Source organism: Electrona antarctica (genome assembly GCF_951216825.1).
Source record: "Electrona antarctica genome assembly, chromosome: 20".
Classification (NCBI taxonomy): Eukaryota; Metazoa; Chordata; class Actinopteri; order Myctophiformes; family Myctophidae; genus Electrona; species Electrona antarctica.
This window is the reverse complement of record NC_136801.1, coordinates 7,066,014-7,091,490: the sequence shown is the minus strand read 5'-3', so window position 1 is coordinate 7,091,490 and position 25,477 is coordinate 7,066,014. Positions and strand designations below refer to the sequence as shown.

At 42.1% G+C, this 25,477-nt stretch overlaps 2 protein-coding genes across 2 annotated transcripts; one reads left to right on the top strand and one right to left on the bottom strand.

Moving 5' to 3' along the window:
- Positions 1–648: 648 nt before the first annotated feature.
- Positions 649–14,068, bottom strand: LOC306913066 (retinol dehydrogenase 10-A). Its single transcript, XM_079489583.1, has 6 exons — positions 13,542–14,068; positions 12,796–13,031; positions 5,567–5,665; positions 4,288–4,433; positions 2,939–3,070; positions 649–2,336 (listed from the first exon to the last, which is right to left on the bottom strand). Exons 1-6 carry the CDS (start codon positions 13,858–13,860, stop codon positions 2,213–2,215), a joined length of 1,056 nt encoding a protein of 351 aa, XP_079345709.1. The 5' UTR covers positions 13,861–14,068; the 3' UTR covers positions 649–2,212.
- A 2,521-nt stretch (positions 14,069–16,589) lies between these two features.
- LOC306913382 (large ribosomal subunit protein uL30-like) lies at positions 16,590–21,572 on the top strand. Its single transcript, XM_079489984.1, has 7 exons — positions 16,590–16,649; positions 17,163–17,262; positions 17,941–18,107; positions 18,751–18,888; positions 19,622–19,731; positions 20,538–20,756; positions 21,518–21,572. The coding sequence occupies exons 1-6, from the start codon at positions 16,636–16,638 to the stop codon at positions 20,744–20,746; spliced, it is 738 nt and encodes a 245-aa protein (XP_079346110.1). The 5' UTR covers positions 16,590–16,635; the 3' UTR covers positions 20,747–20,756; positions 21,518–21,572.
- Positions 21,573–25,477: the final 3,905 nt, after the last annotated feature.

Below are 25,477 nucleotides of genomic sequence, written 5' to 3'. Positions count from 1 at the left end.
CCACTCGGTGGCGCGCTATGAGCTTGTAGATCTGCTATTTTTCAATAGCTAAATTATAACGATGTTTAAAACCCCAAAAGGGGTTCCCGCCCAAAATGGGTTAAGTGGAGTATTTCCGATTTCCAATACTTTTACTTCTACTCCACTACATCTCAGAGGCAAATATTGTACTCCACTACAATTATTTGAGAACTATTTGAGTTACTTTGTAGATTTTGATTATTATTAGAAAACATACATTAACCACTTCATCGTACTTTGGTTATTTGAAAATAGCCGACACAGCGTGGCACGAAGCCTTCTGAGCTTGAAGATCTGCTATTTTCAAAAGATTTTTAAACCTTTTGAAAACCTCTGAAATGGGACATTCTGTGTAACTTTGTTGTACATTTTGATGCCAATACTGTCTCATCTCCCCATTTATCCCATCTCATCTGTCCCATCTCATCTCCATATTTCAACTTTTTATCAAATTAATGCCCTACTTTGTCATACTGTCACACAAAAGAATGCGACACGTTTGAGCTTGTAGATCGGCTTTCTGACTGTTTCAAATTTAAATCCTGAAAAGTAAATGATTTGAACATATGAAGTTCCCACCCGACAGCAATGACATTTAGGTCCATGAATCAATAAAGACACACCAACTTAATAATCTAAATCACTTTATTAATTTAAGTTAGGTAGAGACACTAAACATCGGAACCACATTTGCCCCGCAATGGAGCAGTCTTCAGAAAATTACAAAAAGAGGCTTATGTCATATATACTGTCCACAAATGGCAAAAATTAAGAGGTAGAGAATTTAGGCTCATCACTGTGACTGAAGGAATGATGCCTACTGGAATGTAGCTGGAATTCAAAAGACTCGTCTTGTCTTCCCAAAGGTATATAAAATATGAATACAACAAATATTATGGAGACAGTCATTTTGGGATACTCAGATACAACAGTTTAACGTCTACATTTCACTGTAACTGGACACGGTGGACGATGGGTAGCAAAGTGAAAGCATCACTTTGGAACAAATATGGTAAGCTATAGTGTCTTAATACATTGTCTTCAACCATACATCAGACTGGAGCATCGGTGTGACGGGAGTTTCATTTCATCTCTTAATGACTGGTTTACTGCCAATAATAACGTAACTGTTGTTAAATTCTGAATTTACAAAGAAATACAAAATAATAATAATAATGCTATATCCAAAACATTGTGAGAACAAAGGTTTTCTCTCAATATCAGTACAACCCTAATTGAGCTCTGGCCATCGATCCCTCCCCACACAGACTTGGAAAGAGGTTAGTCCATAGAGACCTAATGTAATTTAAAAGGACACTGTAGCATTCAACACATCTTTATATGGACCGCCCTGTGAAGAGACTCCCAGTCGGCCAAATATAGACTGCTATAAATCCAACTGGGGCGCCGTTAACCATTTCATCAGCAACATCTCATCTAGTCTACATGTTTGTATCAAAAAAACAAAACAAAAAAAACACACAACAAAAAGTACATAAAATTACATTAACGTAATGTTGTAAATTACAAAAATTGTGTTTCTTCATCGCAATTTGATGACCGTTGCATCACAATTTGATGACCTTTGCAATCAGTGAGTATACGAGCTACAATCATAGCCGTGTAATTTGCAAACTGTGTGGTTCCTTTCTGATTAAGGTCAAGCCTCTGGAGATACTGGGGTCTGTTGTGAAATGTCAGGGTTGGCAGTGTAGAGAGAGAGTCAGTAATTACAGTGCATGTCTACAAATAAACAAAACAAACAAAAGTGACACAGATTTCTTTTTCTTACTGTTCATACAGTAACATACTGTATATTTCCACAAAGACACTAGATAAGGCTGGTGACTACATTATGTAAATAGTTAATTACTGAATACCTTTTTTTTTCATATGATTTTCAAAACTAGTGACACAGTATATATAGATGTTGGTTTATTTAAACAAACCTTTAGAAAATAAACAGACAAAACAAAGTCAAATAAATCCTTTGTGTAGTACACAGCTTTCCTTGTTCCATGAGGAACAATATGGTAAACCATTGCACTTGCTCAATGCAAGTGCACCAGTCTAGATACAGTCTCGTTTTTCCCTTCCGCCTTTTCCCCAATACACCCTCAGTGGTCGTATCCTCATGCTTGCAGTGTGATGTGCCCCCCTCTTGTGTGTTGAAAGCAGCACTCCCTATAGGCTAGATCCCGTTCTTGGCTTCATTGTTATTCATGGCCTCCTTCCGCTGAGCGAGGAAGGGGTACATACACTTATCAGCGCCCAGGAACCGGTACATGCACACGATGGCCTCGAAGGGCAGAATGCTGCGAAGACAAGGAGAGAAACCAATTAGGACCACGAGATTGCTTACGGAATCTCACCTTTATGTCCCCCTTGCACACGTTGGTTTGTTTGTTAGATCGATCACCCAACACCATACTTCACACTCAACTACACTAATGATTCTACAGAGTTAAAACAATACAATGAATTATATATATTATATATATATATATTACATATATACTGTATATACTGTACTGTATATATATATATATATATATATATATATAGTCTCCATCACTTTGCTCTCTTCATTGTACCTTCTTATTTACTGTCTATGTTTTTTAGGGGGTTTGGGGGGAGGGTTTGCGTTTGTCTTGTAATTTTGTTTGTTTTTCCGAAAACTGCTTGCCTTTCCCGTGACATTCCTTCAATAATAATTTTGTAAAAAAAAGAAAAACGTCTTTCCTGATTGGATAAAATTGGCAACCCCACCTGAAAATGTATTCTCTGCTTACTAAAGAGCTGACTAACACTCCAACAATAATGACTAGCTTTTACTTTTTTAACCGAAAATATAACTTACAGCACCTTTAAACTAGCCTATACAATATGGAGATTAGACTGGTCCCAGGCAGCTCACCTTTTCATGAAGTTGACCATATAGACGATGCGCGGTGTGCAGATCATATGCTGGTCCGTGAGGATGGCCCTCATGGCCTGTTTCACACAGAACTCTGGCTTCAGGGGAGGGAGGAACGGCTCGATCTCCTTCCTGCAGATAGAACATTTTCATGGGTTATTTACTGACAGCTCTGCTGAGGATACACACGTAGCTAGTGAAGCCAACATTATTTATCCTGTATAACGTAAAGACCCGTCGGCAGTACAGTCACGTGGCTTTCATGATTATGTTTAATTCAAAGCGCATTTCTACGTGGAAGCCATAACAATGCAGGGGGGAGGGAGGGAGGGCGGGGGGGTACTTAGGGCAGTGTACTATATTGGCAGTCTGCACACAAATGAGGGACATGCTGGGGTTATTTAAAAGACACATTAAATGAGAGATTAGACTGTAAGAGCTGAAAATTGGGAACTGCTTTTTCTGGTACACGGACAAGGGAGGGTATTTCATAGAGGGATTCTAAAAACAAAAGGGTCTGCCAACTGTTGATTTTAACCATGCCACAAAGGGCTATTACAGTGACCGAGGGGAGGGGAGGGGAGTTAAGCCCAGGTGCACCTGTTGGCTGTTTCAGAGGTTCTCTGCTGGGAAACTAGCCCCCATTGTTTGGATGAAACACTCACCAAGGCAGTCAGGGGACTTTTTTAATATCCTATAACACAATCATTACCTTGATTGCTGTTTTGAAGTTCAAATGGCAAGTTTGCGTGTGCGTGTGCGTGTGTGTGTGTGTGTGTGTGTGTGTGTGTGTGTGTGTGTGTGTGTGTGTGTGTGTGTGTGCGTGTGCGTGTGTGTGTGTGTGTGGTTGTGCGCGTGTGTGCGTGTGGCAATTTCACATGAATGAAAATTGGAATGGAGATGATAGCATGCCCTTCTCAGGTGCAAGGGCAACTTTAACCGCTTATGTGCTATTTTATAGCTTTAAAACGTTCACGAATAGCGAAAATAGCCAATTTATTTGTCGACAATTTTCGACTATAATGAGATGCCCAAATTAGGGACACCTGAGTGATTAGAAAGAAAGAAATGTGGAGATACACACTCACTGTATATGTTTCTTTTCCCTTTTTACCTCCATTATGATGAATTCCTGTTCTGTTCTTTGTCTATATAGAAGTGTCTATTTGTACGTCTCTAAATGTTTTGATGAATTGAACATGGTGGACCCTCTTGTAAACAAGTGTAATGCTTAATTGGGTCGTCCACTCACAGTTAACAGTCTTTGAATTGTGCTTGAAATGTACTGTAATTCTGCAAACTGTTAATAAATATTTCAATCAATCAATCAATCAATAGTATAAGCTCACCTTATTCTGCAGCCCTTGAACATGCCCGTGTCAACCAGGTAGGGGCACACTAGAGTCATGTTGATCCCGTCCTTTTCTGAGGCCTTCAGCTCGTGGCTCAACGACTCGTGGAAGCCGATGGCACCAAACTTACTGGCGCAATAATCCTGGGGAGGAATAATGAGAGAACAGGTTAGCCCTGTTAAAACTCTGCCGTGGCTGCGTTGCCTTGCACGCCTGGGACCAAGGTGAACATTATCAAACGCGCCCTGGAGGCACGGAGGTTTCTCCTTCCTGTTAATGACACGGCCACAAAACCCCCAGCTAGCCCGTCCCTCCGTTCTACGGTTTCATTAGCATTCTTCTCCCGTGCATCAGGAGACCGCTCGGGCTGGCGGTCATGTTTTGATGTGGTTTACCGTGGAAATAATCTTCTGAAAACAGCTTGGGCAAACACAGATGCACATTGCTAAACATGGGACGGATAAAGAGGATTTGACTGCGCCCACATAACAGCCCTGATGCCAGCTTCCCCCGCCCACCCCACCCCACCCCACCCCTGAAATTAATGTGCAAGCCCTGGAATCACATACAAGGCATTTCCAGGAAGCATAATAGGTCAATATAAATTGACTACGCTTCAGTCCCTTTGAAGGGAGACCTATCGTTAAGGATGAATGCTTGTGCAACAAAAGCAAACGTGCAGCTATAAAAACACAGGCAAATGGCCCAGTAGTCCCTATAGTCCATCTGAAAATGACACCAATCCGCTGCGGATAAATGAGCAGAATTCTAAATTATCAAAATAGGGCCTTCAAGGCGGTCCACCCATTTAGTTCTTTCAATAGTTACGGGGATAAATGACCGCACTTAAATAACAAAAAAGAAAGTGAACTCTAGGAAGTCATATAATTAAAAGACAAAAAACTATAGGGAAGGAAACCAAAACCTAGTCTATTTGGATGTTGCGGTGACCTGAATACTGAGTGAGTCTGAATTGTTCACAAAGCGCTGATGAAGATGTCTCTGCCCCTCTGGGAGCTGTCAGCTCGTTCTGGCCCCGGGGCCAGAGCCCAATAGGGGCCTCACACCCCCACTGCTGCAGATAGAAGACTCTATACGCTCATCTCTGGCCCTTAATTTAATGGGTGGAGGGACAGCAAGAGAGTGGGTCTAACCTCCCCGGCGCAGTGTGCTAGCTGGCATTCTGAGGTCTTTTTTTTTTTTTAGAAAGCCACTGGTTGGGACAGACGGAGGATGGATGTGTATGCATGTATGTGTGGTTGTGCATGGTACTAACCTCCACTCCAGCTGTGCTGAATAAGCCCAGAGAGCTGGCAACCGTCACAATGTGACCATGGTTCTGCTCCAGCATCTTGGGGAGAAAAGCCTTGGTGGTCTGCGAGAAGGACAGAAGAAACAGAGAGAGGGGCGGGGGTGGTGGGGGGGAGGAAGGTTAGTTTGACTGGTACAGCTCGTCTTGTGCCAAAGCCCTTTGATCCTCTCTCTCTCCGTCCCTTTCGCCATTTCTGTCTCTTTCTCCATGGTGACGCAGAGAGAGAGAGGGGGCCCTTGAATGAGAATTCATAACAGTCTTTGGGAATCTATAGCCACATGGAGCTATAGTTTGAAAGTGGGGATGAAGGTCACTTATAGTAGTCATATTTGATGATCTTTATAGTAGGTGGGAATTGTAGTGATTATTCACTGACAAATGTGTTCTCTGCTGTGGAGAGTGCTGGCTTTTTTCTTCCCACACAGATCTGGTACCCGATGGGCCTGAGTCTAAAGACTTGTTGACAGCACCAATCGTAGGCTTCCGTTCACTCAACACTTTCCCACAATGCAATTCAGCCCCATGTCTACCCACACGGCCGGCCTTGTGTCCTGCCCAGGAAGCGGTCAATAGAACAATCCATTCACAGAATATGATAAAAAAAGGAGATGAAAGTGTTTTGTCGTTTGCCACGTGAGAGCCTAAGTGGTTCCACTGGCTGATCCAATGAGAGGTTTAGTGAGGTAGTGAGAAGAGCAACACTGGGGAGGAGACGGAGGGGTTACAGGTTTATAACTTGGAGATCCATTTCTCATTTGGCCTTGCCTGCCTGCCGACTTTGGAGTTTACCCTGTGCACAGCATGGGCCAATCAGCAGGTGTGCCGTGTGACAGCAATCATATAGGAACTGACCAATCACTCTCCCCCTAGGAGGTCCACAAACAACCAGCAGGCCCTTTTGTTGTAGCACTGCTAATTCTATTACTATATTCAGATGTGTTACGGTGTGTTATGTGGCATAGTACCACCGTAAAATACATATGCTTACGTGTATAAAGAGAGAAAGAGAGAGAGAGAGCGAGATTTGATTTGAGTCTATATTTGATGATACAAATGAACAGTTACAGATTGTGGTTGGCTGGTATGTTAGCATGGTCAGAGTGGGTCTGAGACGAGGATGATTTAATCTCCTTTCTAAACTTTTTCCTGGAGGGAAGTACAGAGCATGGTACCAGCTAGTACAGCTATGTAACCACTGGCAGAGGAGGAATGCCTCATTAAAACTGGAGCAGAGTGAAACTCTGTCAGACACATTAACTTCCAGTGTCATCTGTACAGTGTTTGAACTGATAGCACTGATCGCATTTGACAACCGCCGGCAGTTCCGAGATCCCGTACTCCCCATTGTTATGCTAGGCAAATGCAACTGTAAGCATTAAATCAAATCCAGGCCAAAATCCTTTATGAAGCAGGAAGGGCTGGTTTTAAGAAGCTGGCATGAGAGACCTTTGCAGCTTTAGAGTTGATTCTGTAGCCAGGTATAACTGATCTGACTCTACTCCAAACTACCAAACATGTGCACTTTTCCAGGACATTAAATCTGAAATTGCTACAATATACAACTCTTCGAGTGATGGGGGCCCTAATAGAGGGGGAGAAGGAATATGAGGCCCGAACAATCGCTGAGAAAGGGCTCTGTGTGCCAGGATGACAGTGGGTGAGGGAGGGTTGCGTGCAAATGAAGCATTAGCTCAAGATTTGCCCGTACCTGGCTGGAGCCAAAGCTTCCCAGCCCTACTCCCACTGCACCCATCTGAGAGGGGGGAATGACTTCATGGTCCAAGCCTGAATGGGAGATACAGTAAATGGGGACATTTTTGCTGAACCGTATGAAAATAACGAACTAGGAAGCAAAGAGGGGAAGACAATGGGCTGAACGTGACTGTCTGACCGTTCCCTCTCTTGCCCCATGATGTCCTGCCTCTCATGGCATGTGGCTGTGACCTCCGCTGACCTCTTAGACACGAAATGTGTGAAAGCAAACAGGAGCTCATGTCTTACATCAGAGCCGCCGTAATTGGGTCTCAACGCTCCCTGTTCCGCTAAATTACCCGTCGACACAGCCGGGCCTCCTTCGCCCATGTGGGGGTGCTCTGCCCGCGGTGCCCCCTAATTGGTTTGTTGTCCCCAGGATCAGTAGAGCCACACAAAGCTTCTTGCAGCTGGGGTGTCAGGCTGCATTAGTGCTAGCGTCTGACCAAAAGGAATATGAGCAAAATATTGGCCTTTGCTTAGGACCAGATGGCCATTTAATTGGGCTGACCTCTCCCCTGATGAGTGTTAGAATGGTTAATGCTACGGTGACCACTGATTACAGTCGCCAGTCAGCCTGTAAAAAGGAAACCTGCGCTACTACGGCAGTCCCACCGACCCACACTTATAGCGATGGGGGTGGCGGGCAGGGCCCAATTTCGCCTGGAAATCGACCGCATCAACAAGCCAGGCTGGTCTCTTTTTCCCAGAACCCAGTGTGTTCCCCAGACACATTAAGCAGGTACATGGAAGGGGAGAGGCCTACATGGGAATAGCGCTGGCTGGCTCCAGTGAGGGGTACAGGTGCACAGAGCTTGAGGAGGGGGCCATATAAAACCAGTCAAGTAGGACCCTTCTGCCTGGCTGGTTCCTTTCTTTTGGCTACAGCAGGAATGCTGCCCGCGGAACTTGGCTCCTGTCGCCTGGCATCTCGTCAAGCTGATCCACAGACAAGAAACCAATTGTCAGATAAGTGGGTCAGGCAGCAGCTCGCCATTACCCTCCTCGCCTTCCTTGCCTGTGGATGGGACAGAACTGCCTTCCTTTCTCTTTTCCTTCCTCTCCCGCATCATTCGCCGCAGGACTCTGTGACGCTACGTCAATGCTAAGAGAGTATAAAGATTCTGCAAGATGGATCACTGCGTGTTGTTCACAAACACCTGTTGAGTCAATCGTTGGAAAAACAACGCAAACCCAGCATTCCCAGCATAACTCCTCGTCCCTTGTATGAGTAAACGTCAGGCCCTTCCAGTACCACCACTCTGCAGCTGGACTTATCAAAGCGGCATCAAGCCAATTACAAGTGATGACCCCCTGCCTCATAAAACCTGAAGGAAGTCAGGCGCTGAGTCAGTGCTGCTGTGTGTGTGTGTGTGTGTGTGTGTGTGTGTGTGTGTGTGTGTGTGTGTGTGTGTGTGCGTGTGTGTGTGTGTGTGTGTGTGTGTGTGTGTGTGTGTGTGTGCGTGTGTGCATGTGGCAGAGCCGGATGAACAGTGTTGGCCTCCGTGACTCTCTTGCAGCTGCACTCACTGACTCCAAATCAGTTTGAGGGCGAGTCAGAGGGGCCCGTGGAAGGAGGCGAGGAACGGTGTGCGGTCTGAGCCCGGTTGGCCTGGCACACACACACACACACACACACACACACACACACACACACACACACACACACACACACACACACACACACACACGCACACGCATACACACACACATACACTCTCTCTCTCTCTCTCTAAGATAACCACCCACTTCCTGCTCATGCCTCCAACCCGGCCCCATTCCCACCGTACTATCCAACAAAATTAAAAAACTTGCACACAAAATGAAAAGAGAAAGCACTTTCTCTATCCCATCTGGCACCCTGGCTATACCCTGCCCTGTTGCCACACACAGCAGCACAGTGTCGATAGAGGAGAGAGCAGTGAACCTGCTGTCATGTCGCTCTGCATGGAGAAACTATGGGTGGTTAGAGGTGGTGGGTGGGAAATTGCAGAAGTCCAACATTATTTTGGAGGTGTAGACATGTAAAGTACTTTGAAAAGTCTGGTGTATTATCACATTCTGGGCGGGAACCCATTTTGGTGTTTTAACTAAGCATTATGTTATACTTCAGCTATTGAAAAATAGCAGATCTACAAGCTCTACAATCTTGTAGGTCTGCTATTTTTGAAAAATCGTGAAAATGCGGCACAGATCTTTGAATATATATTCTTTCAGAAGACTTATTTTTTTTATTTCGACGTCAGGCCTAAATGGATTAATATTATTATTATTATTATTATTATTATTAAATATTATGGCATGTATGTTGCTTAGCTGGAAGCATGTCCAGCTAAGCAACATACATACCATAATATCTAATAATATTATAGTAATAAGAAGCCCTAGAAGAATGATATTGTGGACCCACAGGATATTTCTGTGATGCTAGGCAAGCTTAATAACGTAAGCATATAATGTTACATTTCACTTTTCCCTTCCTCTGAAAGTGGATCACACAAGGGTGATCCGCTGCAGCCTGTTTACATCCATCATTAACACATTGAAACAAGGTAGAAACTAGAAGGCAATACTCATCAATGCCTCTGTAAATTAAGTGATGGACAATAATTCGTCCACTTTCAAACATAATCCCTTAATTGGACAAAAGGTCCATAGGAAGTTAAAGAATGAAATAAACAAACAAACAAATATAGACAGACAGACAGACAGACAGACAGACAGACAGACAGACAGACAGACAGACAGACAAAGAATCAACAAAGAATTGTGCCTCTATAAACTGGGTTTAAAATCCACTACAGACATGATGATTGTATGACTATGCTCTATCTAATGGGGGCATTTGTTGGGTGAGTCATGATGAGCCACAAATAGTGCGTTTAAAAAGCCGCTACACAACCAAAACAAAAGCTTTGTGCAATGTGCCACCTGCATAGCAGAGAGCAACTGTACCATGTGTTTGTCTAAGGGAGGAAAGCGAACAGGTCCGTCTTAGTTAAGCTCCATTCATTCCAGCTTGTGTCTTTAATGAACCACATCCTCCATTCTGACTGTCGCCATTCATTAGGCCATGCTTTCATCAGGCCCACCCCTTAAAGAAACCACGCTCTCCGTAGAACAACAGAGAACACAGCCGGCGTGGACCCCTAATGAGAATCCCAACTCATCCAACCACTGGATCCTGACTTCACATGTTGGATCTAAATGGATGAAGTGGTTGGGCCAGCAGGGAAGCGCATGACTGGTTGAAAGGAGCATCCACCAAGGGTGTTAAATACACAACCTTGTTTGACAACACAACACATTTGTGCTTGATTAATCCGAGCTGTAAATCACTGAGGCTATTCACAGTGATGCTAAGAATAGTCTCTGTGCATAACCGTAGTCCAAGATTTTCTGAAGATGGCATTGCCGTTTCCTGTGCCTGTTCATTTTCCCATAACTTTGTTTGATTGGCTCGGCAGCAGGTTTGAACTGGAAACACATATGACACCTTCACGTGTGGTCCCAGTTCAATTCTGCTGTAAAACCAATCACACAAAGCTATGAGAAAATTAACTGGACCAGGAAAGAGGTACGCCACCATCTGGAAACCTGGGGGTTATGCACAGAGCGCAAAAAGTACAACCCAAAACTGTGAACACCATCCACTTCACTCTATAATGATAATTAATTTAAATACGGTCACAGATTAAATACGGTAGTCAGTGCAGGGCCTGCAAACAAGCTAATCACAGATTCTCAGGCGTTACGAACGACTCCACAGCAGGTCTCTAAACAAATTAGTGCACCATCAACACACAGTCACTCCACAGGGGTGGTCCTTGGAGCCAAGCAATGCAATCACCTCTCAATACTGATTTGCTTAATGATTGGAGAGGGAGGTGGGAGATGCCCCCAATACACACACACACACACGCACACACACACACACACACACACACACACACACACACACACACACACACACACACACACACACACACACACACACACACACACACACACACACACACACACACACACACACACACACACACACACACACACACACACACACACACACTCACACACACTCACACCCCCCACCCCTATCAACAAGGATGTGCTTCTCAATGGGCTTCTAATTGGCCTGGCTGGGTACTTTGTCTGCCTGTCCTCTCTCAACATGCACGCTCGCCACACACACACACACACACACACACACACACACACACACACACACACACACACACACACACACACACACACACACACACACACACACACACACACACACACACACACACACACACACACACACACACACACACACACACACACACACACACACACACACACACACACGATTCAACACTACAGCTTGTACTTATCTAAATAATATTTAGATAAGTACAAGCTGTAGTGTTGAATCGTGTACATATCTACATATTTTCTCCATCAAGCACACCTAGTCTAGTCACTTTATACTATAGCAGGCCAGGAAGATGAAGCCAAATGGAGCTATATCACTCAGTAAAAGCCGAACAGTGCCTGCCAGCAAGAAAGCGTATAGCTGTCGTATGCAAGTCAGTGTGTCAGACCAAACAGATCTCTCTGTCCGCATCACGGACAGGGAGAGTTGTACAAGTGCAGCTCTGCACAGCAGAGGAGGGCTGACATACCGGGGGGATCACTGCTGATGCGCGCTGCCAAACAGCTGCCTCTGCCGACTTCAAACCCAACCCAGTGACTGCTTTGACAGAACAGAACTAACTCCATCTGAAGTCTTAAAGATGCAAGGGCTGCTGTTTTTCGGTCTCTCACTCCTGATAAAAGTACACAAACACGGACAAATACGCGCGTGTGCCGGTGTGCACTCGTACACGTACAGAGATTACACACAAACGCAAAGTGAATTGGCCCTGACTCTTGTGTTTGGCACACAGGGGGATAGGATTATGAATAGGCATGCAAGACACAGTGGAAACATTCCTGTGAACCTGGCACCACTTGAACACACTTGATAACATTGTGCTCATGGAAACCAAAGCAGATGTCTTATGGGACTGATGTTATCATAATGGAAATAATAACAATATCCACATATACTACTCACAGGACGGGATGAAGGTTAAGTAGCTGCAAACAACAGCACAACTGGATGCTTTTCTCGCCTATTCCAATGCTGTTTCCAGCTATTCCACTACGTCAGTGGTTCTCAAACTTTTTAATTTCAACAATCCCCAGTTTGGCATGCATAAGGCGGCATACAAATGGAACGGGTCCATTTGGTTCCATTTCTGCGCTCCCTGAGTTACAGACCAGCAAGTGTCCATTTGGTTTGTGAATCGTGACTATCGACAAGGGCCCCTGGGGGTCCCCTCCCATACCCCACTTTTTTGAGAACCACGGCACTTAAAAGATACACAATTGTAGATGCTGAAGATGCAACTCACCCAGAAGTGTGCGTGGCAGTTGACCACCATGGTGCGTTCGATCAGCTCGTCGGGGCACTCTAGCAGGTGGTGGCCCGAGACGACACCGGCGTTGTTTATCAATATGTCCACTTCTCCCACCTCACGGCGCACCTTTTGAGCGATGGAGTATACGTTCTCACGCTTGCCCACGTCGCACACATAGGTGTACACCTGGGGTTGGAAAGCAGGGACCTCCTCTACCCCGCCAACTGGTCCTATATGGAGAAGCAAAAGAGAGGGAGGCAAAATGTCAGTGGAAACGTCATACAGATAAAATACCACATGCAGGCCAGCATTACAGATTATGATAATACATGGAAATAAACTGTAGCCTCAACTTAAAAGTTTGTTTTGCAATAATATGAATTGGATAATTGAATAGCTGCCGGGTGATCTTGCTTACACAGTTGTTACAGCCCCTTATAATGATATATTGCTCTATTATTAAGATTATTAAGGAGCTGTGACATAATTGTGCAGCTGCCAGATGGTGTACTAGCTATTCGGTCAACAATTTGCACCACTTATGAAATTAATGAGGCAGAACACAGAAACAAGTCGATAGAGTTAAGAGGGAAGGTTTTGTATAGAAATTACATGGGGAGCAATACTGTCTTATTAAAGATTTGATTTCTCAATGGCCTAATGATGACATTCTGAATAAAAACATCGAACAAACATGCATGGTTTCATAAGCTTAATTGATTCACAATAGGCTGACTTACCGTCTTTAGGCACGGGGTTGTCCAGTTCACGGTATATCTCCCTGACCATTTCTGCCGTTTCCTCGTTGCTTTGGCTGTTAATGTCCCATAACACCAATACAGCTCGTCTCCGTGCGAACTCCTTAGCGAAGAGCCGTCCAAGACCACTTCCAGCCCCGGTGATCACACACACCTGTCCCGCGACACTCTTCTCCTTCGGTCGCACAATCCATTTAGAGCCGGCATGTATAAAAGCCCAGAGCACCTTCACCATGACCACACAGAACTCCGCAAGAATGATCATCATGTTGGACATGGTGGTGAGCCAAGGATGATGCATAAAAAAAATTTAAAGAAAAAAGAAAAAGGAAAAAAAAGAAAATTGCGCACCTCGGAGCGTTTGTGCGCTCGGCTTGGAGATGGAGCGACAGGGCTACGGTGCATGCAATAAATCTACTTACTGACAACACTGTCGTAAAACGTTATAAATCTATAGAGGATCACACTGAAGTGAACGAAAAGGCGCGCGCACGACCTTCACAGCCGAAGAAAAAAAAAATATATTAGGTGAAGAAAGAAATTAAAGATCAGTTTAAAAAGGTAAGCTTATTCTCAGTCAAGAGTCCAGCTGTTACTACTACTGCTGTTTGAGTTAGAAGCACAAGCTTCTTTCTTTCAACTCTCGGATGTGCCTGTCTGCTCTTCTGTGCTCTGCCACTCATCTCAAGCGCTTTTTATGCACTCAGTGGACCCAATGGGGCTGAGGCTTGAGCGTCTGTCACAATGAAGCGGCAGGTTCACAGTCTACACATGCGAGACTCAGACGTGATGCAGAAGAAAGGGAGGGAGTGAGGAGGATCTTTACACAACAATTACCATTTTGATTTCCATTTCCTAAAGCAATAGGTTACGGGAAACACGAGGCTAGAATACACTTCGAGGTGTTATATTATGTTTAGTTGGGGGTTTAGGCTACTTAGGCTACTTGATCTGCTACTAATTCGGGTGAGAAAAGACACTTAGAGCCTTAATACACAAGACTGGTATAGGCTACTAAAAGCCTAGATGCATATTGCGATTAGATTGTTTAGCCTAAAGACACAGAATTAGTCACATTATTTGTCAAATTGAAATAACATAGGCCTATTTGTGCGCAATTTTGAGTTTTATAAGCGCTATTTGATGTTTTAAAAACAATAGGAAAACATCAAGATGAAAATATAACCCCATAGATATATGGCCATACTACAGACCTTTTTGTGCAGATTCTCATGGTTTAAGTCTAAATATAGAGGCCTACACTGTAGCCTGTTTCTCAGACGTTTATATCTTGTACATCTCAACTAATTCCAAACTAATTGTAGGTAAATTAGAGTTTTGTAAGTCATTCACGTGGGGAATGATCTGTGTCCATGGAAGGCCTAACCACTTAGATATTAATTTCAAAATTATGTTGTTGCCTTTAAAGTTTAAATAAACTTGACTAATAAAAATGAATGGACCCACATGATATACTGTGTGTGTGTGTGTGTGTGTGTGTGTAAATGTGCTCATCATAATCAGACAGATCAGATGATAACACAGATGAATTATTTTCATAATGCAATACTGCATTTGGATGCTAGTGCAGCCTGAAATAGCCTGAATTGATTTTCATTTCCAGCGAGGCTGCCTGTGTAATGGAATGGTCCAGGTTCAGGAAGGGAAACTTCTTTCCATCTGGGGATAACCTGGGCTGGAAATGAAGCGTGAACGCCCTCTGGCTGTCAGCAAGTGCATAGATCCCACCTGTTGCAGAGGCCGATGAGAGAGATTCCAGCAAATGCAGCTAAGGAAGGAATAGAGTAGACCTCTATTGATTGATTGATTGAAATATTTATTAACAGTTTGCAGAATTACAGTACATTTCAAGCACAAACTCAATACAAAGACTGTTAACTGTGAGTGGACGACCCAATTAAGCATTACACTTGTTTACAAGAGGGTCCACCTTGTTCAATTCATCAAAACATTTAGAGACGTACAAATAGACACTTCTATATAGTCAAAGAACACAACAGGATTTCATCATAAAGGAGGTAAAAAGGAAAATAAACATATACAGTGAAGGGAAAAAGGGGTTTTGATTGATAGATGATAGATCCAATAAAACTTATACTTATACTCTTATTTGAGTACATGCATGCATGGTCAATGGTCATGACTCATTGTAAAACAATTGAAGTTGGCCTGGGAAAATAGCTCTGTTGAAATTAATTGCATATGATGGAGCATTTAAACCAGGAGGAAGATTTAGACAATGGATAGAGATGGGCGTATAGCAGCAATATGTCTATTGATAAAGGGTGAATTGTTATTTAATTACCGATATAGCCTAATTCAAATGAGGTGCTCTCTCTCTCTCTCGCTCTCTCAATTCAATTCAATTCAATTCAATTCAATTCAATTCAATTCAATTCAATTCAATTCAATTCAATTCAATTCAATTCAATTCAATTCAATTCCAATTCAATTCAATTGAGCTTTATTGGCATGAGAAAACGTACGTTTACATTGCCAAAGCAGAAGTGGAACAAGACAATCAAAACAGAACAATGTAGGCTATTTACAAATAAATATTGGATATAAATAGGAATTAAATAAATGTGTAAACAGAGCTGTGTTATATTAGCACTTTGGGTAATACTATCTTGTGAAACTATAAAAAGCATTTTCTGTCAGAGATAGTTATACAATATAGTGAATATACATCCATATAGAATACGTTAGCTTGATACTTTTGATAAACTCTCTCTCTCTCTCTCTCTCACACTCACACACACACACACACACGCGCGCGCGCGCACACACACGCACGCACACGCACACACGCACACAAGATACTACTGATTTGAATAATGCTTAGCTGAAACAATATGAAACAAGATAACCCATGAGAATGTAGGCAATTAATTAATTTTAAAACGTCAATGTGAGCTTTGGGGGCTAAATTATAGCAATTAAATTATAATTCACTGAATATTCGGGCAGGCAGCTCGACGGGCAGCATGTGCGGGTCCTAAACGTTTTAATGCGCACATGCGCAGATTGATTTCCCTCTTTCTCGGTGGACACAATGGCGGACGCAGAGTGAGTTATTATTGCCATGCTAAATCTAAGTCCATCTACTATTAAAACCAACATCTCTGTTTATTTTCTATGTCGGAGAGTTTGGTTAGGTTGTATACACTACAGGATTAACAATATTTCCGAGGAATTTGATCTCCAATGTTGTTATTATGACCACTTTACTCACTACGTGTAGCCAAATTGCCGACCACAACATGTCTTCCTACTTTCCCACATGATAAGTGCCTTCACTTGATAGTAGTGAAACAAACCCAACACTAATGAATAAAACATGTCGGTGTCTTTAATCATGTTATTTAACCGCTATGCGAGTAAATGGTGAGAACGAGAAGGCTGTCTGATACAAACTGGTCAAACGGCTAATGACTAGCTAGTTTGACACCCGTAGCGTATGGGCTATGCTGCCCAGCATTTTAATCCAACGTGGCGAGTTGTACACCGAAAGGCTAAAGTGATAAATACACCACATGTGCGATGTATGAAACTTATTATAATGGACTTATTAATTTACAGAAAAAAGGTTCCGGCGGTCCCTGAGAGCCTTTTAAAAAGGCGAAAGGCCTTTGCCACCATGAAGGCCGTGCGCATCAAGAAGCTTCTGGCTGAAAAAAAGGTAAGTTGATAAAACATTCGCCGGCTGATGATTTACACCTTGATTGGCCATGCTGTCAAATTTTAAGCGTGTCAACATGACTTGTTGGAATGTAGTTAATGATGCTTACTTTTTTCCCCATCTTATCGACTGTGGTGAACACTATCTGAATCAAAGCCAATTTAGTCTGAAACTACATTCCACCTGTTCCTGTTCTGTTCTTTGACTATATAGAAGTGTCTATTTGTACGTCTCTAAATGTTTTGATGAATTGAACATGGTGGACCCTCTTGTAAACTAGTGTAATGCTTAATTGGGTCGTCCACTCACAGTTAACAGTCTTTGTATTGAGTTTGTGCTTGAAATGTACTGTAATTCTGCAAACTGTTAATACATAAATCAATCAAAAAACCAAAAAGTTTAAATGCAACGTTCATTGGTAGATATGTCTATGCAGAGATGTAAAACTAAATGTTACCTTTTGTTTATATGGTCAAGAGGCTTCATATTGTTCTGGTGCTCGTAGGTTAGTTGCATGTCTGATTAATCGGATTGTAATGCAACATGCTTTTGAGTTTAATTTTCCTACATGATCTTCTGATAAAGATGTGCACATCAGTCTAGAAACTACTGGAATCTTAAAAGCTTGTTGAGATAGTGAGGAATTAAATAGTCTGTCTTCATGTCTTGGGTCATCAGGCTCGCAAAGTGACCAGGAAACTGATCTACAAGAGGGCTGAGAAGTATCACAAGGAGTACAAAGCGATGTACAGGAGTGAGGTCCGCAAGGCGCGTACAGCCCGCAAAGTTGGGAACTACTATGTACCTGCTGAGCCTAAACTGGCCTTTGTCATCAGGATCAGAGGGTGAGTGTTGTCTCCTGAAGGACAGACTAGAGAAGCATATAGGTTTGTCTGGGTGACGGGAAGAGTGGGCACTGAAACTTTGTGGACACTTCAATGTTAAATTGGCTATCCCCCATGTTTGTTTATTTTTTTTGGGAACATGAACATGTTTGAACATTTTGATATTAAAGGCTAATATTGCCACAAATTGAAACAACCTATGCTACCGAACTATGGCCTTTGACTAGCCAGTCATTATCGGCATAACAAAGAAGTTTCAGGGTAAATATAGGTCGAATGAGGCACTGCATGTTCAAATCATGTATACCTAAGTTACTTAAAAATTATCCAAATCTTTTTTTTTATTTTTTACATTTTGTAAAATAAATAAATGACCAATTAAACATTGAGGTGCCCTTCCCACTCTTCCTGTATCCTTAGTCAGCATCACCCCTATCAATGTGTCAAATGTCCTTGAAAAGGTGTTGATGCTATGCATTGCTAAAAGAAAGTGGTTAATGATGATCATTTCTTTCCCCGACTGATCGACTATGATGAGAAAACTAAAACGAAAAGCCAATTTTGTCTGAAACCACAAGCAACATTTTATTACAGCTACTGTATTGAATTAACTGTATACTGATGAAAACCTTTCGTTTTTTAGTATCAACGGTGTCAGTCCCAAGGTCCGCAAAGTTCTGCAGCTGCTCCGACTGCGCCAGATCTTCAATGGTGTGTTTGTCAAGCTGAACAAGGCTTCCATCAACATGCTGAGGATTGCAGAGCCCTACATAGCTTGGGGGTAAGCATTTGCTGTGTGTATCATCTATACACCCCACTCGGAGTGGAATGGACTGACTTGTGCTCTGAACTGACCTGATGTTGTTTTTGCACTGTCTTGTCCTGTTTTGCACTTGACCTAACGTAACTGCACTCTGCTGTCCACCAAACCAAATTCACAACATGTTTACATGTCATGGCAATAAAGGCTTCTGATTCTGAAATGTATTAATGGTAACTGGAAATAAACATGTAGTCTCAAGCTGGAGATTCATCTATACGCGTAATCGTGCAAGATGAAACCATTCAAGGTCAACTATTTATCGGCCAGTTGTGTTTGAAACTGGGGTTGACTGGAAGCTGTTGCAAATGTTGGCCATGCTGTCAAATGCTCATTTTAAAGCATGTCAACGTGACTTTAAAACAGTGATGTGCCTGAGGCTGGAATGTGGTTAATGATGATCAATTTCTTTCCCCGTCTTATCGACTATGCTGAGTAACTGAAAAATAAGCCAATTTTGTCTGAAACTACATTCCACCAAAATGGAAAACTTAAAAATGCAACATGCTGCACTTGATTCTACATGCATTGGTAGATATTTCTATGCAGTGAAGTTAAATGTTTGTTAGAGGTTTCATATTAACATTTGATGCTCTGAAAAGACCATAGGTTAATTGACATGGCAGATCCATTGGATTATAAATGTAAAATTACATTTTCCTACATAACAGTGTATCCATGATGCTTCTCGCAGATACCCCAACCTGAAGTCAGTGCGTGAGCTGATCTACAAGCGTGGATTTGGCAAGGTGAAGAAGCAGCGCCTTCCCCTCTCAGACAACTCCCTGATAGACAAGTCCCTCGGTAAGGATTTTTGCTGCAAATTTCATTACCAACAACATGATGGTTGCCAGTTAGGAAACCCCTCCAAAATTTTGGCTGTTTTATGTGTATGACTTCGCACATGACTAAAGTAGCCTACATTCAGCTCTGCTGGTAGAATTCAACAGCATGATGCTAGAAAACCATGCAGTGCTGACATGCCATTCATTGTGATCATTGACTGCTGAGTGTGGTTAATGATGATACATTTCTTTCCCCGTCTTATCGACTATGGTGAAAAAACTAAAACGAAAAGCCAATTTTGTCTGAAACCACATCTCAGTAAAGCATTTTAGGATTTGGCTATTTTATCAATGGGCAGACCTAGACCCTTTTGTCTTGCACTAGTATATATTTAGTCTGCTTGCAGTTCCAGATTCGTTAGGTTTGCCATAATGCATGGCAATAATACGAGTGGGCAAGTAGTCTAAAGTCAACATAGTATATGGCAACTTGGTAGTTTGCATTGTGCTAAGACTGTTTAAGGTTATAAAGCACTTAAATAGGTTTAAGGGCTTTGTGTGCATACAAATGTACAGGACCGATTATATCGATCAATCTGGAGCTTCAAACTGGTTTAAACTAATGTTGACTTTTGCAAATGGTAAGATCTTCCTTTGAAGAGGAAGGTGAAACTTGTTTTAGAGCTCCACGAGAGACCTACTTTATTTAATGGCAAAAATTGTAACGTTTGGGCATATTCCTTTACATGTAATTCAAAATTTTTTTGCACAAACTGTCATTCTAGCACTTGATTGATTACATTTCAATTTCTGTGACACCTGCAGGTAAATACGGCATGATCTGCATTGAGGATCTCATCAATCAGGTCTACACAGTCGGAAAGAACTTCAAGTACGCCAACAACTTCCTGTGGCCTTTCAAGCTGTCATCTCCCCGTGGTGGCATGAACAAGAAGACCACACACTTTGTGGAGGGCGGAGATGCCGGCAACAGGGAGGACCAGATCAACAGAATGATCAGGAGGATGAACTAAAATGTCAATGGTGAGAAGAGTATAATGCAGGAAAACAATACATGTATCACAAGGCCACTGGTCTAGGATTAATGACCTATCATGCAAGTGAGCAGTGAATATTTTCTAGAATTGTTGACGTTTGCCCAAACAAGTAGTATTGGGTTGGCAGTGGCTTCTTGGATGTGGTTAATGATGATCCATTTCTTTCCCCGTCTTATCGACTATGCTGAGTAACTGAAAAATAAGCCAATTTTGTCTGAAACCACATCTTTGCCATTTGGTCTCAAATCTGCTTATTGGACATTTGATTGGTAAATGTAATTACAGGTACAGAAAAAGTTATAATCTTAATTGTGAGTGATTTCATTTGTCTGTGTCCATGCTTGTACACGACACCTAAATGAAACGCCCATTATTAATGTTATTTCCCCTTAAGTAGTTCGCCTATCTGTCAAAATGTTGGTTGATGGTGTTTTAGGCTTAATAGTGTTTTTGTAAAGACTAATGTTGACAAGTCCTGTAGGTATACGATATACCTGTCATGTTTTAGGAATAGCACTTGCTTTTCTAAAGCACAGCATATAATATACTATGCTTGGACTGGATGTTCACTTTAGTATCCAAAGCTTGACAAACACCTATTTCTATTTGATGTTTTACACACTTTGACAGAAGTGCTTTTGAAGCCTATTTTAGTTGTAACATTTTATTTTAGACCACATTTTAGTCTCAATGTTGGCATTCAATGTGACATTTTGACATGTAACATTTGTTTTTCTCCTGTTGCAGGTTTTCTATGGGACGTGGCGTCTGTCTGTACAATAAAAAAATATATAAAAAAAGAGCACTTTCCTCTGGTCTGGTGTATTTGATGTAAAAGTGATTAATGCAATGCATTTGTTTTTATTTGACTTGGTATTTAATGCCGGGTTTTCAACCCAGGCATCCTGTGCAGGAAGGGACGGACGGATATGAACCACCTTAGATTAAGACTGACATTTTTAAATGTATACAAATGTCAAAATCTAAAATACATCTGAAGCTAATCCTACAGGTGAATATCTCCTTGATCAGCAGAGGGCCTTTTTTCTTGAGCCTGCGACACTGGTAGTTTCATTGCTTGATGTCTTTCAGACATTGAACAGTTCATGGTTGAGTATTGATTCCCTGAACTCTGGTTCTCAACCTGTGACACCCCCCCCCCCCCCCCCAATGACTTCACATTTTGTTTCACTGAATCAATACCGCCCCCATCTGGCGGAGTCAGGTCCGCCACCCTGACCTACAAGCACTTTGTATATGGTTAGTAGTGTTCAACAGATGAAAATGTCTCGACTACAAGCTCACAAGTCACAACGCCTCTTGTAGATTATTTAAAAAAGGTTTGGCTCTATTTTATATTTGGCATTTTGGCCAATGTTTTACTACTGAGTTTTTATAGTATAATCAGGGCACACGGGTTGAAAACTACTGATGTAATTGATGGGGATGGGAGGCTAGGCTTGGAGCCTAACCCTGGATTTTGGTGCAACTTGCAATAGCATTTTCATTTGATTGTAGTTTGGCATTTGTCAACCACCCTCATAATGCACCATGCAGTGATGCCACTACTTTTTGTATTTTACTTTTATTTGCAGCTGGCATAAGTGATAAGTATTTTGTTTGACCAGTGTAGTGTACATCTGTTGCCATGGTGACTCAGTGACTCAATAGCATTTCCCGTTGTCCCGTTAGTCTTGCAGACCTGATAGCTGAAGCTGAACAGTAAAACTGTTATGCTACTACGTACGGGTAGGTTCAGGATTTTGGTAAACGCGACATATCGACGGACAGTTATGCATTCGCGGGGCAGCCCGAGAATGATGACATTCCCTGTTCCAAGATCACTGTCTAGCGCGAAGGCTTTGTCTGAGGGCAGCTCAAGTTGCACCCTTCTCGGCCATGATGCAGATGGATGCCCCTTAAACAGAAATGACGGATTGAGGTCAGTCGGAGGAAGACAAGTACCTGTCAAACCAAATATTCACCTTCCAAGGAGGCAGTGCACAGGGATTCGCTCCTGGGGCAGTGAGTATATGGCTTGCATTTAACAATTTCTAGACAAATTTAATTCAATTCGTTTTGAGTAAACTGCATCTCTTCATGTATAGAGTCGAGGGATGTCAAGTCGTTGGGCAGCTATACGATTGAAGGGTAAGATGCAGCCAAACACCTAACCTTTTAGGGGAAAAATAGCTAACAGGAATTTAGGAGGGGGTGTTGTACTACTACAAGGGGAATTTGTAGAGAAATAAATGTGCTAAACTGATTTGCAAAACACCATTCTCTCCCTTAGGTCACCTTATTCTGTCAAAGATGACAGAGTGGAAGCTGTGCCAGAAAGGGACATCAGTGGGAAGCACTTTCTATTTGATAACAAATGTAAGATTGAAACAATTCATTCAAATTTGTATTGAGCCAGGCTCACCTTTCATCACTGACTGTAGTAAAGATACTTCTATAACGGCACTATGCTGCCCCCTGTTGGTAATGAAGCTACTAGGAAAAAAGATACTGACCATGATGGTGGTCAGTAGCCTAGGCCCTAGGCTAACATTGTATCATGGCCAGTATCATGTCAGTATATCATGGTCAGTATCACGTGTCATAGTAAGTACCATTTCAGTTTCAATATTATGGTGAGTAATAAAGATGTCAGTATCCGATCATGTCGGTATCATTTGAGTATGAGTATCATGGTCAGTATCATGTCAGTAACATGACCACATTTGACACTGTCAGTATCATGTCTGATTTTATACTTATTAGCGACTGTGGCTCAAGAGGTAGAGCAGGTCGTCCAATGATCCATGGGTCGGCGGTTCGAATCCAGGCTCCTCCTGGCTACATGTCGAAGTGTCCTTGGGCAAGACACTGAACCCCAAATTGCTCCCGATGTGCTGGTTGGTACCTTGCATGGCTTCCGCCGCAATCGGTGTATGAATCGTGTGTGTGTGTGTGACTGGGTGAATGTAATGCACAATCTATGCAAAGCGCCTTGGATAAAGGCGCTATATAAATGCACCATTTACCATTTTAATGTTTGTAACTATCATAACCACTAGAGGGAGCCATCATCGTTTATTTTAAAACATTGTGCTTTTGTTTCACATTAACATTAACCTATGACATTTAAAATTGTAACTTTTTCTCAGACATTTCACAAGTAGTGTGAAAAATGTATCTGACCACAAGAAGCACCCTTTTGTTCACCCACCCCAGTAGGTGACTTTGAGTGAGTGTCTTTGTTTTCTTCTGAGGGGTTACCGTAATTGCCTTTGTTTTCAGATGAGATATTGGAGAAGACGCTGATTACCCCTTTGCCAAGAGAGTACCATTTGCCCAGGTCTGGTAACCTGCTTCATTTCAGCTTCCCCAAGGAGCTTTCCCACGGCCCTGTAGTCCGACCCTTCACCCTCAGGTATAAAGCAGATTATTATTAATATCACAGTTATTGGTCCAGTGGTTTCCAAAAGCACTGTCGATAAACCTCTCTAGAGACAGGAGCACTGTAGCACTGTCGGAGAATTATAGTGATTCAATTAAATCAGTGTTCAACGGATGGCACAAAATAAGAATACGAAAGAAATGTTTAATGTGTTGTATAGGCCTGTTGTTTTTCAATTTGACAACCAGGTTGACTGAGTATGCACTATTCCTCAAAGGTATCCAGCTCAATTGTTATTTTTCTCAATTGTTATAGTGAATTATTGATAATTATAGTGTTTGTTCAGTAACGTTAGTCTCTCCAGCTCATTTCCAAAGAGGAAATACATTTTCAGCTGGATACACCAATTTCATCCTTTCGAGGAGAAAGAATTTTCAATTTCATAATGTTTCAGTTCCAATTTTGACTGCTCTTAAAAAAATAAAAAATAAAATATAGTATCCTGTATGAGTTCACTCTCCTGATTGGATTCATATCCTGACATAAAAATGTATTTTCTGATTACTTAAGAGCTGTTACAGAACAAACATTATAGTCTATATATAGCAATGTTTACTAGGGCATGTAGAGCTATTTAAAACACGCACGCACGCACGCACCCGCACACTTTTTTATTATTTTTTAAAATTATCACTTGCTTACACCATCTTCAACTTGGTCTTCCAGCTCCTATGAGGACTATGACCTCAATGCAAGTCCGGCTATTCTCTTTCCTTCAGCCTTAGTCCTCAATGGAAGAAGTGCTTTCTCAATGGATAGTTACAAGTTCAACAGGTATTATTCATTACAAACCGGACAAAATCAAATCAGGACTTTGAGTTCCTCAGTTCTTGCTCAACATGTGTTTCTTCCGCTGGCCTTCTGTTCTGCAGGCCCAAGGTGAATTATCGAGCCTGCAGCCTATTCACTCTGGGAGACAATCATAAAAGTATGTTTCCATATGTTTTAAAATTTGTTTTGATTCTGAACCAACGGTTCTCGCAAGACTTTCAAAATAATGAAAATAGCTGATCTACAAGTTCACAAGTGAGCTGCTAGATCAGCTATTTTCACCATTTAATTATTGTTATTATTTGTTTCACTTTGTTTTCACTATTTGGGCTATGTTATTATAGGTGAAAGTTTCACCTATAATGACATAGCCAAAATAGGTTCACCAGGTTGAAAGTGGATAAGTACATGCTCTCCCATCCTCAGGTATTTGTTGTGGTACAAAGATCATCCAACCTTCAACCTGTACAGGTGTTTACAGCAATGATATA